Source organism: Drosophila persimilis, unplaced genomic scaffold (genome assembly GCF_003286085.1).
Source record: "Drosophila persimilis strain 14011-0111.01,24,50 unplaced genomic scaffold, DperRS2 tig00000000-arrow-pilon, whole genome shotgun sequence".
NCBI classification, from domain to species: domain Eukaryota; kingdom Metazoa; phylum Arthropoda; class Insecta; order Diptera; family Drosophilidae; genus Drosophila; species Drosophila persimilis.
The window spans coordinates 8,937,005-8,956,111 of NW_020825288.1; the positions used below are offsets into that span (position 1 = coordinate 8,937,005).

A 19,107-nucleotide genomic window follows, 5' to 3' on the forward strand; every position below is an offset into this window, starting at 1 on the left:
ATTGATATGGACTTCCACATACTGTACACTAGCTTATAGCTATTCGGAGGTTCATGATTGATGACCCTGAGCGATTCCCCAATGTCTAGTTTCGATCAGGCCACGGCACTGACTTCTCTCTCTCTCAGTGAATAACGTGGAAGAATACCTAATAATAGTAATTAAATGGCGGCACTTTGCCCGCCCACTGGGAATCCACAAGCATTTGCATTGTTAGCCCTAACTTTGACATAGTTTATTGTGGAAAATCGGAATCGATAAATGATATTGATTTCTACATATGAATGCAGTAACATACATAGCGCATACGCCCCGCTGTTAGCCGAAACTCTATTGCAATGTAGTGTGGCACGGGTGTACCACCTTCCCCGCCATATCCCCGGATTGTGTGTGATGTATTTGCACTCACTACTGTGTAATTGGTTTGCCCAACGGGAGGGCACCTACCAATATGATTATTAGTATTAATAAGTAAATAAATTTGCCACCAGGTAACCTCCTACGTGTGCCGGGCCCTGCCATGGCTTTTGATTTCCTGACGGGTTCAAAGAACTTTACTTTGTTGTCATGTACTTGCATACATTTATTGTACATTATATTTTTTAAACATACATTTTTCTAATGATTTCTCGTACTCTAGGACTACAATATAATTGCATGCAGCTTAGCTTAGACACTGGACACAGGGAAACCAGTCGCGGAGATATGACACGAATATGTTTACACTGACTCGATGAAGAACGAAATTAAAGTGCCTTAACTTAAATCGGACTCTGCCTTGGATCAGCATTATTCCATGGGTGGATTATACATATGTTTTGTGCATTAAAATACAAATTATAAAACAACGACCCCTGGACAGTTTGGCCTGCCATCCTGTGGTGGGTGAAACTTTTGTGCTGCAACGAAAAGAAGAATAGAAATTTCAAATTAAACGAATATTTCAGGTTTGGAACATTTTCCTGATCTAGCAAGCCATGCAAATTGTCAGAAATTGTTATATCAAAATCTGTAACATTTTCTTCATTCTGTGAAATCTGTTTCAACCATTCACACGTAAAACTCTCTTTTATTTTTTGGCTTCCAAAAGTTTTTGTTGCTACGAGTAGAACAATCCCCAAACCAAACAATCAGTAGTTAATTATTTTCTTATTCAAAAGTTTGCCGTTTATCAGCCCCGACTGTTCGTGAAAATGGATCGCTTTTTCGGAAATATTGAGAACATGTTAAAGACCAAGATGAAGGTGGAGAGCAAGGGAATGGCCCTGAAGCTGGTGGGATTCTACGCCGTTGGCTACACCCTGCGCAAGTTAGTCAAGTAGATGGCCGGAGATGCAGTGGATGCAGTGGCCGTCCCCTAGTCCAGATGTTCGTCCGTTTTGTTCCAGTGTTTCGCTTAATTTCTAAATTGCAATGTTCCAACCGTTTGAAGGATAATAAATTGTGATCCTACCTCCAAATCACATTTTCGCAGCTACTCGAGCGACTCAATGACTCGCTTAGAGGACTTTGAGCACACACTTGCAGCAGGAGGGTATCTTGAAGGACTCTTGTCCCACATCCAGCTCGCCGCTCGTATTGCGGATGCTGGCCAGCGTTCGCAACGCGTAATTCTGCTTGCAGATGGGCTTATATCGCTGCGGAAAGCTCAAGGAGTAGTCACAGGGCATTTCCTCGTTCCTGAAAGTGGATTCAACATAGAATATTTAATTTATGAGCGGGGGAATGATTTGATGTTTGACAGGGGCTTACTCGCACTCTTCGATCAGTATGCCTTGCTTGAACTCATCGTTGTTGACTATGAACTGCCAGGTGTTGTCCGACTTTAGGCCCGACTTGGGGTACAGGTACCTCCGACGGCTCCTGCACAGGAAAACCTCATCATTGGGGCCCAATCGCGAACTGATATCCACGGGCACGGGCTCGGGATCACTGAAGAAATTGGAGAAGTTCTGCGACAGTTTTCCCTTGATGAGCGACAGATCCGGATAGTTCTCGACCTGGGTGCAGAAGGATTTGGATTTGTGATTGGCTTGATCCTCGACGCACTGCGGTATATTCCTCTTGATCACCGGCGGCGTGGTGGTCTTCATGTGGTGCATGACTGCTGAATCGGGAAAGACAATAGCTGAAGTTAGGCAGCGCCAAAGGCAATTGGCCGTGAGTATGGGATCGATTTAGTTGTTAATTGTATTGCGGGCTTGTATTCGATTAATCGAGTATAAAATGTAGCTGAGCTGGGACCACACCCCACTGTACTGGTCTACTTACGGTTTTCTGGCGGCTGTCGCGTCCTTTGGGCCTGATCCTGTTGCTCTGGCACCGTTGTCGGATTGGTCCCCTGCAAAGAGACGAACGTATCGTTAAAGACGAGATTCAGCTTGCCGTCCGGTGAGCGCTGCACTTTGAAGTATTGATCTTGTTGGCTCAGGCTGTGATATTGATGGTAATGGCTGGGCTGTGGCTGTGGCTGTGGCTTAGACTGTGGCTGTGTCGGTTGCTGGGGCTGGGACTGGTGGTCAATCATGGTGTGTATGGGCATGAGGGGTGCATTGTCCGTTATCGTTGTCTGTGCAGGTAAAATTCTCGTGTTAGTCTCTCCAACCAAATACCAAAGACACACACACACACACACACACACACAAACAGAAACAACCCAACAAGTGATGTGATGAAATGGAATGGAATGGAATGGAATGTGGGGGGCACGGGAAGCGCTGGGGAAGGACACACTTACATCAAAAATATGTACACCTGCGTCGTCGGTCACCTTGAAAATCTCAGTAATGAGTACATCGAGATCCTTGGCGGGCAACTGAAGCGAAAATGGCAAAAACAGAAGAAGGAAAAAACGCTTTATTCTCGATTGGCAATTGGCAAACTGGAGGGCCGCACTACACACTGACACAACACAACAGAAAAACAGAGGACGAATGGGGATATGGATTGGATTGGATTTTGGAAGGGATTGTCGTTGTACGTGGCACAATGTGACAGCATCTGCCATGGGTTCACACCTCCTCCGGCCGCAACTGATGATCCCTTCCTTCCTGTATGTCTGGATGCTCCTTGGCCATGTTCCGTAGGATGTCCAGCAGATTATCGGACATAAAGTCGGACATATCTGTGGAGTTGGGAGGGCCTCCGCCTCCCGCAGCTCCGGCAGCTGCCATGGCGGCCAATTCTGCAGCTGCAGCCGCTGCCGCTGCCTCAGCTTCACGTCGTTTCGATATTTCGCTATTGATACAAACTATCTGAAAGATACATGTGGAAGATTTGTGTTTGCGGTTCATCAACATTGCCAGGACAACGTAGTGTGTTGGGGGAAAAGTAAAGCTCTGTAGCACGGTCGATTGTCTGTCTGTCTGTCTGATTGCCACACTGTCTCTCTCTCTCTCTCCGTCTCTCTATTTTTTAACACTACATTTTGGTATTTGAACATTTGAACAGCTGTTTTCTGGGCAAGCGCAGTTTTCACTCTCTCTGTGTCGATTGTAGTCGCTGGAACAAGTACTTGCCGTTCAGTTAGGACCCGAACCCTAGGCAACGGCTGACAACAGCTGCTCGGGTTCAAATAGAGATAGCCGGGGCTAGGGCTTTACTATATTTAACCCCCAAGTCTTATACTGCGCTTATCATCGCTGTCCAAAAAACGTTTCGTTTAGTGTCGTTTTGCAATAGAAAATGTTTTTTGGGGTCTGAACAGAGCGATCGTGAGCGTGTGTAATCAGCAGAAGTGAGACGCAATGAGAGAGGGGCATGAGGGTGATGCAATGAGCTTGATAAGAATGGGATGAATAAGCCGAGACTAAACTCATAGAATGAGGATAATGTATCTTCACAGCCCAAAAAATGGCCCTTGCCATTCAGAATTTACCCAAAACAATGTGGGACTTTCACATAAAACCCGATCTTAAATGCCACCCAACTTGAACTTGATTATATCAGAGCTTTTTGCACATTTCTCGGAAATGTTTTTTCCCCGAGTATCTCGCAACCGTTTATCAAATATTGGATAGTTTTTCCATCTCAGATTTTAGATTTTCCACGAACCGAATGGAATTAAGAATGCCTGGTTGATCTTTAAGCCGTGCTGTGACGTGTAGTTTGTGAATTTCCTGGAAAACGTATCAAACAGAAGGTAGCAGAAGCGCTAGCGCTTCAAACACATTTACTGACATTGAATTCAGCAATTTGTCATTAGTTCCGAGTAATTGCCCTTAGCTAAGGGGCTGTTCTCACAGAGATTGGCATCGCATCCCTTTGTATTACGAATATTTGCCAAGTAATGTGCAGACCATATGGAATTATTAATATCAATTAATATTATTGCAATGTCAATGCTATGCATTTACTACCGGACTAGAGAGATACATGGAATAGAGAAAAGTGCTCATGAAAATTGCACATACAATAAATTGTTGCTGGCATTGTGAACAGGTTTGCTACGATTCCTCTAGAAAACAGACTCGAGGATGCCCTTCGCTGCCAAGTATATGGAAAAATCTCAAGTAACCCCAAAAATGACACAAAATATGAAGTGAGAAAACCGAAAAACCATATACTACGTATGTGCATATGTATGAAAGACTGTATGTGATTGTATGTATGTGTATCCCAATGTGACGCATGATAGTATGTGAAACAGGAAATGCTCACAACACAAAACAGATATTATAATAATTTCGGAAAATAATGGCTTACCGTGGTAAAGAGGGCGAAGAGGAGCACCAAAATTTTGATCAGCTGGTACCACATGGGCGGCATCTTGTCCGATATCGGCTCTGTATTCTCGTACTCCTGTATGGTATAGGGGATTATGTGGACGGCTCTGGGGGGCAGCCGTCTGTGTCGGGTTTTGGTATACAGGTACAAGTGTATATAGCGGCGGCGATGATCGCTTGGTCTGGGGCTTATACCGATTTTCTTATTGCTTCAACTTTTTGTTTTTTTTTTCCGCAGTTGTTGTAGCTGCTTTTTATGAGCTTGGCGTATACCCGTATATAAAATAAATAAACTGGCACGACTAAATATTAATGCCGGGCTTTTGTTGGTAGTGGTCGTATTGTTGATGATGATAATGACGATGTTTTAGTTGTAGTTGTTGTTGTAGTTGTTGCTGTTGCTGTCGCTGCTGCCGTCGTAGTTGTCGTTTGGTTAATATATTTATAAATATTTTGTGCGGTGGCTCTTTGGCTCCGATGGGCTTTTTATTCCGTTTTATTTGTTTCCCTTGCACGCTTGCGAAACGAAGAGAGCGAGATATGGAGGGAGAGTGGAAGACAGGCACTTCAATTAGTCGGTTTGCTTTTCACTTTAGTTTCTGATGAACCGTTGTTGTTGTTTCGGTTTCGAGTCCGAATTCAGCTCTCAGGCTTAAGTTTTTGATTTGCTTTGATCGGAGAGACAGAGAGGTTTAATGTTGGGCCTATGCCTGTGCCTGTGCCTGTGCCTTAGCCGGCGTAAAGTGAAACCAATATCGCAGCGGGCATGCGCTTTTATGGAACGAGAACCATCTGCCTCTGGGCTTTTCCGATCCGTATCGGATTGAAGAGTTTCACAATGTAACGCCACCAGAGTGCGCGCGCGCGTCTTGGGGAGTCTTTGACATTCAGTTAATTAGCCATATGCACACGAGCGGAGCGGAGCGGAGTGGAGCGGGTCGATCGGGAGGGAGCGAAAGCGTCTAAGAGAGCGCGCGACTGCGAGGCAACTGAGCAAAAAGTTTGACAAGACATACGACGGGCGCCCCAAACAATTGTCAAGTGCAGCTTTAGCCAGAGCTTAATCGCAAAGAATGAGAGAGTGGGCCAGAGAGAGAGAGAGATAGAGAGAGAGCTGTCATAAGAGGAGAAGAGCCCAGACCTAGAGAGTACAAATATCTTGGATTTTATTTACAGCCGACAGCAGCCGCCACTGTGTTAATTGTTTGGGTTTCGTGACAAATGCAAGCTATTGTTAATCAATCATTAAAGATTAGCAGGAATTTTGGAATACTTTCGAAACCCAAAGAAGAAGAAAGATGGACTGAAACAGGTTAGACAGTCAGTCGACTCCTGCACTTGTAGAGTTCCCCGCAGTCGCCTAAGCTCGACTTTCGTATGCGATCAGCTGTGGCCGCTGAAAGTAAAAGTGAAGCGTGAGCTTTTTCCCAGAGCTTTCGGCGCTCACCTGCTCTCCGAGTCTATTAGGCGTCACCACCTACTTTGTATGCTGGGCGGTGCGACACACGTCAAATCCCCCGGCGCACGCGTCATGGGAGTCACAAACTCTGGCCGATAATAGCCCCATCTGGCGCGGAGCGTGGCTCAAGCGGCGGGAAAGACGCCGATTCATGATTCATGGGTATTTCCAAGAGTCTCGGCCAAAACCGCACAGTCCAGAGCCGGCATCCGTGCATAATCTGAACAATAAAAGTAAGACGAGATGTCGTGGCCCATGCACGCCTTGAACTTGCCTTGGCATAGGGCATTAATCGAGGTTTGAGATATTTAAGAAATGACGAAGCCTGACTAATAACGATTTCAATAAATTGTTCTATATTGCAATACAAATATCGTGTACAAGAGCATTTCTGATGGACATTTTATATCAACTAACAAACAAACTGACTAATTTATATTATGTTTGAATATCACTATCAATGTGTACCAGTATAAAAGGGTTCTTTCTGGAGAGTTAAAAGTTCTTGATAGTTGAGTCATGGCTGGAATTCTTCCATGTGGAGTCATCGCATCTAAAGATAATCCACAGCGGAGTGATAGCGGAGTCCCGATGACGTCATATCAATAGAGTACTCTGCAGAATTAGTTTTTAAATTTAATAGAGTAGTAGAGTATTTCTAGGAGTACTTTTAAAGTTCAAGTTGCCAAAACAATGAAGTTCATACACGGAAATAATCCGTTGAAATTTGTTTCAAACCATTTAAAGATATTTCATTACATACTTAAGGGATGGAAAAATGTATTGCATATTTCTAGGCCCCTTTTGAGATAATAATTTCATTATTAAGTTCTGTATAGAAATCCCATTTGAAAACTAGATATTCTGATGAAAACCTCTGTCTGGATTTAGATCAATTGTTTCTGGGCATTTTTTAGCATTTTCAGCTGCAGTTATCTATGTTCCACTCAGATTTTCTTGAGAAAATCTTAATTTAAACATATATATTATGCAATATTAATAGGACTACATCTATCATTTTTGCCATAAATTAATTTCCATAATGGAAACAAGTTATACACGCTCATATTTAGTTATCTTTTTTGGTGAGAGGTTTTTCGAAAGGAAGTCGGAAAACTAACATGCATACTGTAACAAGATTTGCACACAATTATGAATAATTTCCAACTAATTTAACAAAAGTCAATAAAACGAAATGTCAGAATATTAAGGATATCTAAGCTTATCTATCTCAAATTAAAAAATACTATATTGCTATTAAATCTACCAAAAATCAAGGAAAATGGCTAAACTCTAGAATGGAAACTGGTTGCACTCACAGTGAATGGGTGTCTATCTCGATTTCTAGCGCTTTTCGGCTCAAAGATTATGCAACATTAGCCACTCCTCATATAGCAGGGGACCAGGCTAATAAGAAATCTACGCGTGCAGAGAGCTGTGGTTGTAAAGTGGCTCTCATTTTGCCAATGAGTTGATCCAATTAATTTAATAGTTATTAATTGGTGGGGAAACAAGTTCATTAGAAGCACCACTAATTGATGTGGCACCTTGTGTGTGGCACGGCCAAAGAGGAACTAGAGTGGAGGCCCCAGAGATTGGCTAATCGACCGGCGGTGATGTGATGGCACCAAAGTCATGGCAAGTCAAGCGAGCAAGCGGCTCGCTCGGATCCCGGGTCAAGTTAACGAGAAAATGGTGAAATATATTTAATGAGAGCCTGCCTACGAACGTGTGTTTCTCTGTGTGTGAGTGGATAAATAATGAAATTGCATTGCACATTCAATAAAATATTCAACTGGCCGCAATTAAAGCGGCAGCGGGGAAAAATGTGGACGCACCACTTCATCGTTTGGCAAATGCAATTCCCGGCGTGACAGCGCCACAGCCACGACATGCAACGCTGCACATGCCACCACCACCTGGAAGGGAGGGGGGTTTCTTATGCGTTGGCTCCGAAAATAAAATTCGACACAGGCCACCAGGACCAGCAGCAACAGCAGCAGCCGTAGTCGTATTCGTAGTCGCACTACCACCTGATATTACTCAAGCACAATTTGTCAGGCGATTGCATCACGGCCATAATCCCAATGAATGCTACTCGGGGGTCTCCTTCTGCCACAAAGGAGGGGAGCAAGATAAAGATGCCCCGCACATTCGAGTGCTAGACAAATATCGGTGCAGAGCTTCACAGGCTTTCACTTTTCCTTTGCCATATCCATGACCATATCCACATCCAGATCCAGATCCCCTCGACACACTAAAGTGCCAAATTGAATTGAATTATGCCGAGCAGTTTCCGCCAAAAAGAAACAAAATAAGAAGACAGCGAAAATGCCGAATAACTGGTTCACTTCCGATATGGATTGAAAATATTTTGTCGCCTGCTCCAGCTGCAATAGGGGCAGCAGCAGTCGCAGCAGTAGGGGCAGTGGCAGGGGCAGCTGCGAATTTTGAAGTTGAAGTTCATTGCGCAACTAACGAGCGGCAACAGGAAGTCCAGGAAGCGGACTCTTTGGTGGCTGCGGCTGCCCCATGCTCTGGCCGGGGATTTTCTAGCATTTCCCAATGCGCAACGGCCTGTTATCGCATTTCACGTTACACTCTGAAAACTTTTCACAACACATTTTCATTTTCATTTCGCCTGTTTATTTTGCTTGCCAGCACCAGCAATTGCCCCACGTCAATTAACAAAAAAAGGAAAAAAAAAACCAAAAAAATAGAGGAAAGCCCGAGAAAAGTGAGCGAAAAATTAATAGTACATGTGTGCATGCTGTTCGGTCTCGGACTTTGGCTGGACGCGATTTAAAACCCCATCTCGAGCCTTAATGCCAGGAAGTGGAACTCTGGCTGAAGACATTTTTTAAATTTATTTATTTATGAGAGTACCCTGGACTCCCATTTTTTTTGCTGTAATATAAATCATACAACATGTGCCAGATGCTAGTTCTCATAATTGTGGCGGTGGCGTATACGCAATAGAAGACACGTAGATCTCAATTCCATTTGATTTACTTTCTGCGCAATCAACTCGAACTAAAGTCGGTTCATCGGAAAATTGTATTAACCACAAATTATTCAAAGCAAAGAAACATTCACAACTCGCCGCCAGGTTGACAGTCCCATAAACAGTAGGCAAAACAAGCATTAAAAAAATTATTAAAACAATTGATGTTGGGAAAAAATGTGAGTGCTAGGAAATAGGCGAAGTTCGGAATACCTTTTCCATTCAATTAAAACATCTCCGGAGAATATTAATACCAGTAGTAGCTTCGTAAAGATCTAATTTTCGAACAGGATATAAACAAAGAAGATAATTTCTTTGTGAAGAGTTTTGAAGCAGAAAAAATAGGTATCTATTTTAAGTTTTATAAGGCATCCCTTTGGTTGCCTAACTGAAGACAAAAACACTTTACTTTGTGGCATCTCCAACCCCCAATCGGAATTACAGTGTGTCCCATTAGTATATATTCGCTGACTATTACATGAGTTGGGCTTTTACTTATATTTTCATTTTCAATTACTGTGCTGTTGTCTGTCTTGTCCGCCTTCCTTCTGCCTGTTTTCCTTTGCATTTTAACAAGTTTACAGTTTGTTAACTACGAGTGCTTAAGTATTATGTTTGGGCTAAGTTTTCTTCATGCTCTTTTCGCGTTTTGCATTTATGACTTTGCCTCGCTCTTGCAGTTGCAGTTGCAGTTGCAGCTGGAGTTGGAGCTGCAGCTGGAGTTGGCATTTGCAGTTGGTCTGTCTGTGTCTGGGCCCATTTCACTTTGGGTTAGATAACCGCTGTCCACAGCTGGGAGTGGATGGGAGTGGGGTGGAGATATTGTACGTATGTGGACACAGCACTTGTCTGCGTAGGACTACGGTTCCAGAGCCAGACAATTGTCAGCTCTTTTCAGCACGGAATATGTTGAATGCAAAGTGGAGAAGGTAATCGCCTTTGCCTTGTTTGCCTTAATTGTTTGGCTCATTTACGAATGAACTGCTTCTGGCAGCAGCCTCTGACATACTGACAGTGAACCTTCATTGACAGTTGGGCCACAATTTGTGGCAACATTAGATAATGGCTTGCCCCCGGGCTCGGTCGGGGTCTCCGTTTTTTTCGGATTCTGCAGTTGAAGGCTTGAGTCATAAGTGAGCCCACTGTAATCGGTCTGGGTTCAAGGTTGTTCTCTCCCAATGATCCCCAGATGAAATGTTAAGTGAGCTTCAGGCCAAGAATATTCGCATTTGAGGGTTACTCAAGGTGTTTTTCGAGAAACAGCTTGTGACTGGGGAAGAAAATTCAAGCTAAGAGAGATTAAGACAAACCAATTGTCCAAAATATCTTAAGTTTCATTCCAAGAACCAAAAGATGACTTTAACACCCAAAACGCTATAACATTTGACTTAGGCCGAGTGGATCTTCAAAAGTCTTTCTTTGCTTTGCAACGCTTATATTTGAATTACCAGTATTTTTCTCGTGGAGTCGTATAGTCATCGTGGCGTCAAAATTATTGGTTCACTATAGAAATTACATTTAACAAATACTTATTTCAGAACATGTGGCTTTTGAATATATCTGAATAGTATGATCGGCATTGGACTACTTCATCACATAAGAGTTTTAGGCTTCGTTTCGCCAGAGCCAGCCCTCCCGTTGTGTTTAGCTCTAATTTTCCTTTTGCAGATCTTCAACCGATCAAAAACTATTCAAGTTCGTTGCCTCAGTCTTTTGATTGGGCCATGTCAGTATAACCAAGTCAGCGGCGGTGGATTTGCCTCAGCCGAACACGTTTTGGGCCACAGCATTTAATGAGCCGCATTGCAGTTGGTAGATTGCAACATGGTGCCGGTGCCATGCCACTCGAAACGCATTGAACTCGCTCATGTCGGTGTCGGTGTCGATGTCGATGTCGACTCACGCACATTTTTCTGGCCAAGAGGCTGCCTCCACTTTTTTTGTTGGCCCCCACTCTCTGCGGTGTCAAGCTCAACAGCTGCCAAAAAAAAAAAACCAATAATAAATTGTCAGCCAAAAAGAGCATGAAAGAGAGCCAACTCTTTGGAGTTCAGCTAAGAGCAAGGCGAAAAATAGCTCAAAATGCAGTCGCGCCGGCGCTCTCAGCGTTTTCTTTAAAAGAGCCCAGACCGCCGGATCCCGAGCACAGTTCGAGCCCAGACGTTGCCGAGGAGGGAGCCCACTTACCATATACCAAAACAGCAGTAAGCGGGAGAGATATACGAAACCGAAACGGAACGAAACGAAACGGAACGAAACGCAGCGCAACGCAACGCAACGGTGAAAGAAAGTCGCGAGTGAAATTTCAGTGTGGTTTGTCTTCTCCCCGAAACGGCTGCGCGAATGCCGATGACAAAACAAACGTGAAGCGTGGTAAAGAGTGGTTCAATATCAAGTGTGTGGTTGCCATTGAGGCCCGCCCGAGTGCCAATTGCCTGCAAGTGGTGGTGGAGTGAAGAAAGTTGCAGACGCAGACGTCATAAGTAAAAGTGAATTTATTTTGATCTGGATTAGTAAAGCAGCTAATCGAAGGCCCAATTTAAGCAAAACCTACCAAAAAACAAATAAAAATAAACTCAAGCCGAGGCACAATGAAGGTAAGTGGAAGTGCCGTCGATCCTGCAGTGAAAGTTGCCTCAGATATTGGACTAATTAGTGCATGGGTCTGCCCCTCCCCCACGACAGCCATATCTCGTTTATGCAATTTCTTTGGCCAAAACAAGTTCAAGTGCAAGGCATTCTGTGGGGAAACCCGTTTTATGTTGGCCACACATCGCTGACTTTATTAGCTAAGCCAGACCTGCGTGATGGCTATCGCACTCTCTCAGCCACAGACACAAACGGAGACAGAGATGGTAGCAGCCATGAATAGATACGTTTACCACTGGTTATGTAAGCTCTGGCTAACCCAAAAATCCCAATTGAAGCATCGCTGCACTCAAAAGACCTTCTCTCCTACTCGACATTTGATCGCCAGACCAGACACTCATTCAGATGGAACCTTATGTCATATCCATCCGAAGTCCCCTTTGACCGAGTGCCAAGGTAAAATATCATGCATAATTATTATGTCAGACCCGGTTGGGCTTCTATGTGTCACGGCTGCTTTCCAAAATTGTTCAGAAATTTGAATAAGGCAAAGAAGCACGTAAAAACAATAAACGAGTCCGAAAACTGAACCTACCGCAATTAATGTTTTGTGCTCAAATGAAGCCAAAACTTATAGCTAAAGCTGTAGCCCTGTATTGGAAGTATATCCAGAGTTGAGTAATATAAAATATGCCAATTGAATATGAACACACACAAAAAAAGAGACACCAAGCGATCGGGTGATATGAGAGCCGGCACAGACAATACTTTCACTCTCAGACTCTCGGACGCGGTTAAATATTGGCTACAACAATGAGCAGGCAAAAAAGATTCAAAGGGAAGATGGCTAATGGCTTAAGGCCAATGTAAATATTGGCCAATGGTTCAATATGCCAACGATCTCATTCGGAATGAATTCAATTTTCAATTCAAATTTCGCACTCGCAGTGCATTCAATTAATTGATTTTTATTCCACATCGCCGTCTGTGCCATCGGCAATTTTAATTTCCATCATCGCTGCAGCATTGAAAACTGACTTTCAATTATTATTTTATTACATTTTTAATTGGTTTTATGTGTGCTTATGCAATTGGCGAGAAGACCGCAAACACAGAAAGAGAACAACCATGATGGTTTTTCTTATATGTATTAATTTGTGCATTTGTATGCAAATTTCAATTATTTGGACCCTGGCTTGGCCAATCTCAATAGTAGTGTATAAGAAATCAAGCATACACCCTGTCCGAAACCTCCTATATGAATATGGAGAGTCATAATCGAGGTTGCGCCATCGGGGAAAGGCTGCAAATTTGATTAATATTTCTTTGAGGTGGTTCCACTTAACCCATAAAAAAAAACCAATTTAAAAAGCATTTTTGACGAAATATAAATATCACTAATTGCACCTTGCTCAATCGATTTTCTGACCCGAATTTGATCTCCTTTGAAGATTGTATTTTGTGGAAGTTTCAATCATAATAAAATAAAGACCATATTTTTTGTATATTTAAGGGACGGTAAAGTAATTTTTAATGGGATTATCATTGATTTAAAAAATGTATATCCTGACTGAGTTAGTGCCAGGCAATAGAAAATCAATTTTGTAGGAATGTAATATTTAATCATTGCCAACTAACAATTTAACAATATTTGTCCCACAATTGGCCGGAATTTCTTTTTATTTCAATCTGAATTAATTTCTATATTTATTTTTTGTTTAATGGAAACTTTTTCCCTTTTGCAACAATTTAATTTTAATTCAATCAGAGTTCACACATTTTTTTTGAAAACTCGAAGTGTAACTTAATTTATCCTACAATTTTCGCAATAATTTCATTTAAATTCAATCAGAACACTCCAGTTTATTCAGTTTAAAATCTACCTCCATCAAATGGGGGGAACTTGTGTTTCAATTATAAGCCATTGACAGCTCGATGGGGCATGAAACCGATGCAAAAGCTGGCAAGTCAAAGCAGCCAAGCTGCACCACCCTGGCTCTGCCCCTGCCCCTGCTCCGCTCTGGGCCCACTCAACCGTGAACCACTAGGGGAACACCGCATGCAGAGCGAGGATTATGCATAACATACGAGTATATGCGTTGTCAAAACGTTCAACATTAAGTGGTAGATTATGATTGCACATTGCGACTGTTTCGCTGTTGGTCTGTGTGGGTGACAGTTGACAAATGAGTGCACAGATGAGGAAATCGGGTGGATGTTTTGTGGGGAAACCGCAGCCACTGACTAGCCACAATTCGGCAATTGAATTTTACCTCTTTCTGTGGCCATTGTTTGGCCAGCACGTACCTTTCAAATAGATCCTAACCAGATTATGCAACTAACTCTCGAACATTTCCATTTCCATGCAGGTATTCCGTGTGAGCCTGGTGCTGCTGGCCGCCCTGCCTCTGGTGTGCCACGCCTATCCCGCAGCGGACAAGTCCCTCTCGCTGGAGGACGTATCCTCAGACCTGGACAACGAACAGGGCGAGAGCGTGAAGGAGTCACAGATAGCCAAGCGTTCCGGCAGCTTCGACTATGTGGCGCACCTGAAGTCGGGTCTGCTGTCGGGCATTGGCCAGGCCTCTGCCTCGATTGCCGGTGGAAGCTCTGGTGGCAGCCATGGAGGAGGTGGCGACAGCTACAAGTCCCACGAAATTGTGGTCCATGTAAGTGAATGCCAATCTTCTTCTCTACGAAGCCACTCTACCTTCTGTTGTTTCTAGGGCAACTCCGTGGACTATGATCCCTGGTCGTTCAAGAAGTCCGTGCTGAACACCATCTTCCAGGCGGTCAAGGCCATCACTGGCGGTGTGACTGCTCTCAAGGGTCAGCTGATCAAGGGCAGCGGGTATGCCCTGAGTGCGGGTGGCAATCTGGTGGCCGCCGGCGGCGACAAGGTCACGGATGTGGGCAAGTCTATCATCAACTCGGCGCACATCAACTCCCACACCTACGCCACTAGTCACTCCAGCGGCAGCAGCGGTGGACTCTTCGCCAAGCTCAGCTCCCTGTCGGGTGCCTCTTCCGGTGGCAGCAGCGGCCACAAGTCCGCCCCATCCCCCGTTATCCATACTGATAGTAAGTATCCGATGGATGGTGTCTATTGGGCCGTGAACTCCACGGCGATTGTCATTTGGTTATGCAATGCAGTCGCCGGACTAGATGCATAACAATTAACCAGCCTAATAGGCAATGCATGCCCCATGCCCCGGTGTCCCCCCGATGCGCGATCCAAAACGGAAGAGACAACTTCCAGCTCCGATTCGGTGGCAGCTGCTCCGCTCGGCAACTCGGCAGCTCCACATCCAAAACCAAATCGGAGCGTGCATTGAACCTGGTCGGCAACTTTCGTTTTTGCAGCCAACCCGTTTGGTCTGCGTCTGCGTCCCATTTTGGCTCACCGACTCTGACTCTGGCTTGGCATCTGACTCTGACTCTGACTCTTTCTCGTTGCAGCCATCACCACGTACGAGATACCCAGTGGCCATGCCAGCTACGGACCGCCATCAAAGCCCCCGACCTACAGCAGTGCCACGCACCAGTATCTGCCCCCAGTGGGAGGTAGCTATGGGGGCAGCGGCGGCGGTGCGCCATTCAGCGTAAGCCACTCGGCGGCCTTCGAGGCACCGTCCAGCAACTATCTGCCATCGGCCTATGGACAAGATGGTGCGTAGTCCTTTGAACAATTCAGATAATGCTTTTTGTGGTTTCGGTCTACTGTAAATACATTCTCCTGTACATATATCATAAACCTTATAGAGGTGAAGAGGTCTACAATAATCATAGAAACGATTGATGTGCAAATATGTTAGGTTTTAAAAATGTAAATGTCGTAATTAAGAAATGTCCAAGGACTACAGAAATATCTTAGAGATTAAGGTTATTACTGAAAGTGATTTGGATTTGCTTAAGAGTATACTAGTTTCTTGTTTGAAAGCAAAAACTCTACGAAGGCGAAAGGAGTGAAATATGGCCCTATTGTATAAAGTAAATCTTTAAAATCCGACTCACTCTAGAACCACTTCCGATGCCCCAAAGGTTAGCTTTCTTATAGACCAACAATAGTGTATAGTATCTTTGGAATTTCCACAAGAGTATCTAAAAGATGCTGCTAACAATTTGGCAAACTCTTGACAGCCGCAACTCTTTGGCCAACACAAGGCGTTAACTTGTCTCGTCAGCCTGCAATCGCAAATCACTCAACTTCATTAACATACTAGCTCTCAGTCTGCCCCCCAACCCCCAACATGCCACACCCTTTTCCCTTTCCTTCAACCCACTTCCGCACTTGGCAAACAACGAGACGAAAGTGAAAGCATCATCATCATCGGTGGCTCATAATTCGTGAAGACGAAACAAAAATCACACAAACACACATACATTGTAAATAAATACTGTAAATATTAATACTCGACATCCGAGTCGGAGTCTCCCTCTCGCTCTATAGCTCTCTTTCTCTGCTGGCTATCCATTGAATCCATGGATGGCCAGATAGGCCCAAGAGATTTGTTTCCAGTGCGTTCCAATGACACATTTCGTAGGCTAAGTTTATTCGGTTTTTTAACACATTGCGCAAGCGAACATCGAACAGGGAATCCATGTACATAAATATACATATATACAATAGATTTAAGTATTATTTAATAACTGATCACGTCACATCTACTGTAGCTGTCCGTTAACAAGCTGTAGTACTAAAAGCGTTTGTAGAGCTATTTATAGAGCCATTTGCAGTGGCCACATGTCGCATACTTGATATCTGTGCGCATACCCATTTAGTTAATGGCCCATTAAATGGTCTACAGAAAACCTTCAATGGATGACTATGAATATGGCAAATTATGTACTATTCCCCCCGTTGCAGAGCTCTATAGATCGTGTGTCACATAAAGCTAACAAAAACTAAAATCGGAATTCATCTTTGATCATCAAGAAAAATCATCACACCCCGGAGGCAGGCCGAAGAGCGTGTACAAAAAAAAATGAGTAAATCATGAAAAATAATATCAACATTTGTACAGAAAACTAAATTCATCTAACACCACAAACACATGCATAAATAAACTCATACATACATACACATAAATACACTCACATGAAAAACAAGTGTAAATACAGCAAAAAACAATATTTAATTTGGTAAATCTAATGAAATCTCACTCATTGCATACACACCTCAACTCAACCACCTGAACAACATCTACAACCACCCACAAACCACACACAAACACACACTCAATCCAACAATTTCAAAAACCCATCCCGGCAGCGGACAGCGCCCACAGCAACGACTTCAACATCTACGGGCGCCACACGAAGCTGACGGATGACGAGGCCCGACGGGCGGCGAATCAGCTGCAGGAGATCCTCAATCTGCTGCCCAACGGCAAGACGGAGTACACGGCCTCCAAGACGGTAGATCTGCCCACAGGAGGATCGGGGCTGGAGCATGCGGAGGTCTACAACAGCTATGGATTGCCGCTGCCCAACACTCTGGGAACCCTAGAGTCCCTCTCGCACACGGAGTCGATAACGGCAGCATATGGACCGGCAGTGAAGAATCCCGCCGATGTGTACCACCAGATGGCCAAGAGGCCGAGCGGAGGACAAACTGCAGAGGAGCTGTACATTCAGAAGCATCCCAATGAGGGCTACGACTATCCGCCGCCGGCACAGGCACAGGCTCCAGCAGTAGCCCCACAGCCACAAGCTGTGAACGAGTATCGCGTGGAGAACTACCATGCCACCAAGAGCAACGCCCTCAAGGATCTGTCGCCCATCATAGCCGCCCTGGAGGTGGCCAAGCGGAAGGGGAATCACCACCAGAACGGTCCCGTGAACTACGCCATCGAGAAGCAGGTGCACAAGGAGTTGCCCTTCAACTACCTGCCGCCGGTAGTACAAAAGTCAAAGTATGTGTACAGTGCGCCACCGCCGGGACGTTATAGTCACAGTGGGGGCTACAAGGTGCGTCGCCATGCGCCCAAGCATCCGAAGCGCGTCTTCCGGCCGCAGGACTACGAGATACAGGATCCGCTGATGTTCAACCGCCTGCTGGAGGTGTGAAGAGCAGCCCGGAGACCAAAGTGTGCTAGAACCTAGTTGTAGTCCTCTAAGTCATGTGCAGCATTTAATCCTAGATCGTTTACAGCTAACTTATTTATGTTATCCCTATCGGAATCGTTATCGTGATTAATTATTTATTGAGCTCCCCCAAATTTCTTGGCTAGCCAAATAAAAGAGAGTCCCAAAGCACAGCATGAACCAGACACCGAGCACCATTCCCCCATTTATCTTCGCTCTTCCTGTATTTCCTTTCTGTTTGCACTGCTTGCTCGCACCCACACACCCACTTTTCCCATAGAGCACGTCTACACCGCCTGCAACCACCCATCAAATCAGCCGGATATCCTTCTCACCTCTCACCGCTCTCTTTACAGTCTATCATCAGTAGTCGCCACGTAGCCACGTAGCCCCGTAGCGGACCAGGACCGGGCTGTAGCTGTGGACCATGCCCATTCTGTTTTACAGCACTCTCCGCCTTCATGTATCCTAGCGTTAGTCAAACCGTTCCTGCCCTTCCGCCACCACCATAACTCCTCCGATTCCCTCTCATTCTAAATACATTTCCCGATCCGATGAACCCACTAGAACCTTTTGCGGGTGCCAACCAACCGTGCAGCAAGCACGAATTGAATTGACTTAACCCCATCTTACATTTAAGTATTTAAATTAAATAAATCGTTGATTACAAATGTTTCGATTGTTTTCTTTTCTGAGCTGGAAATCGAGAAGAAGCTGGAGCTGTTAATTTCTAGCAATAAGATAGAATTCTTCATTGTCTCGTATGTGGACTGTTAAAATGGTCTGCCTAAAAGTATGCCACAATATTTTCAAAACGAGAATTAAATTCGTGTGGTATATTTTGGATACAGAAAAACCCATTAAAAATCCAAAGAAGTTTAAAGATTTATTTTTAAAACAAGACTGATTTTTGGAAGGAAAGAGAATTTTAGAAAATATACTAGCATCTAGTATACGAATTATGTGAACTGCTTGGAATAATCGGAGATTCCTTCAGTGCTAAAATCTAACAGATCTAACAGCGAACGAGAGTAAAGAGCTGCGTAAAAATCACAGCATATCTGCACCATGATTTTAAGCAATTTCCTATTCAGTTCGAGATAGAACGTGGTGCCACAGAGGACTAGCACCGTTCAGAACTACCGATTCAGACTAATAATCGTACTCCAAGTCTACAAAATAAACTTGGGTCTAAATTGTGTTAATTTCTAGAGAGGCAATATACACCACAGAAACGTATTTTT

General features: G+C 44.2%; 3 protein-coding genes across 10 annotated transcripts; 2 read left to right on the forward strand and 1 right to left on the reverse strand.

Annotated features, from left to right (window-relative positions):
* Nucleotides 1-558: 558 nt before the first annotated feature.
* LOC6587331 (protein spaetzle) lies at nt 559-5,686 on the reverse strand. 8 transcript variants are annotated; one of them, XM_026994764.1, is made up of 8 exons: nt 4,705-5,686; nt 3,018-3,254; nt 2,738-2,815; nt 2,405-2,569; nt 2,272-2,341; nt 1,753-2,104; nt 1,454-1,680; nt 559-899 (listed from the first exon to the last, which is right to left on the reverse strand). In XM_026994764.1, the coding sequence occupies exons 1-7, from the start codon at nt 4,765-4,767 to the stop codon at nt 1,500-1,502; spliced, it is 1,146 nt and encodes a 381-aa protein (XP_026850565.1). In that variant the 5' UTR covers nt 4,768-5,686; the 3' UTR covers nt 559-899; nt 1,454-1,499. The 8 variants fall into 8 exon arrangements, with proteins under 8 accessions (XP_026850565.1, XP_026850564.1, XP_026850563.1 ...); XM_026994763.1 differs by having other exon boundaries at nt 1,753-2,107; XM_026994762.1 differs by having other exon boundaries at nt 1,753-2,128.
* On the forward strand, nt 1,088-1,460 carry LOC113567329. The gene has a single exon (XM_026994771.1). It carries the CDS (start codon nt 1,194-1,196, stop codon nt 1,320-1,322), a length of 129 nt encoding a protein of 42 aa, XP_026850572.1. The 5' UTR covers nt 1,088-1,193; the 3' UTR covers nt 1,323-1,460.
* An 8,439-nt stretch (nt 5,687-14,125) lies between the features above and the next one.
* On the forward strand, nt 14,126-17,944 carry LOC6587326. Its single transcript, XM_026994932.1, has 4 exons — nt 14,126-14,445; nt 14,503-14,857; nt 15,236-15,445; nt 17,049-17,944. The coding sequence occupies exons 1-4, from the start codon at nt 14,140-14,142 to the stop codon at nt 17,843-17,845; spliced, it is 1,668 nt and encodes a 555-aa protein (XP_026850733.1). The 5' UTR covers nt 14,126-14,139; the 3' UTR covers nt 17,846-17,944.
* The last annotated feature ends 1,163 nt before the right edge of the window (nt 17,945-19,107 follow it).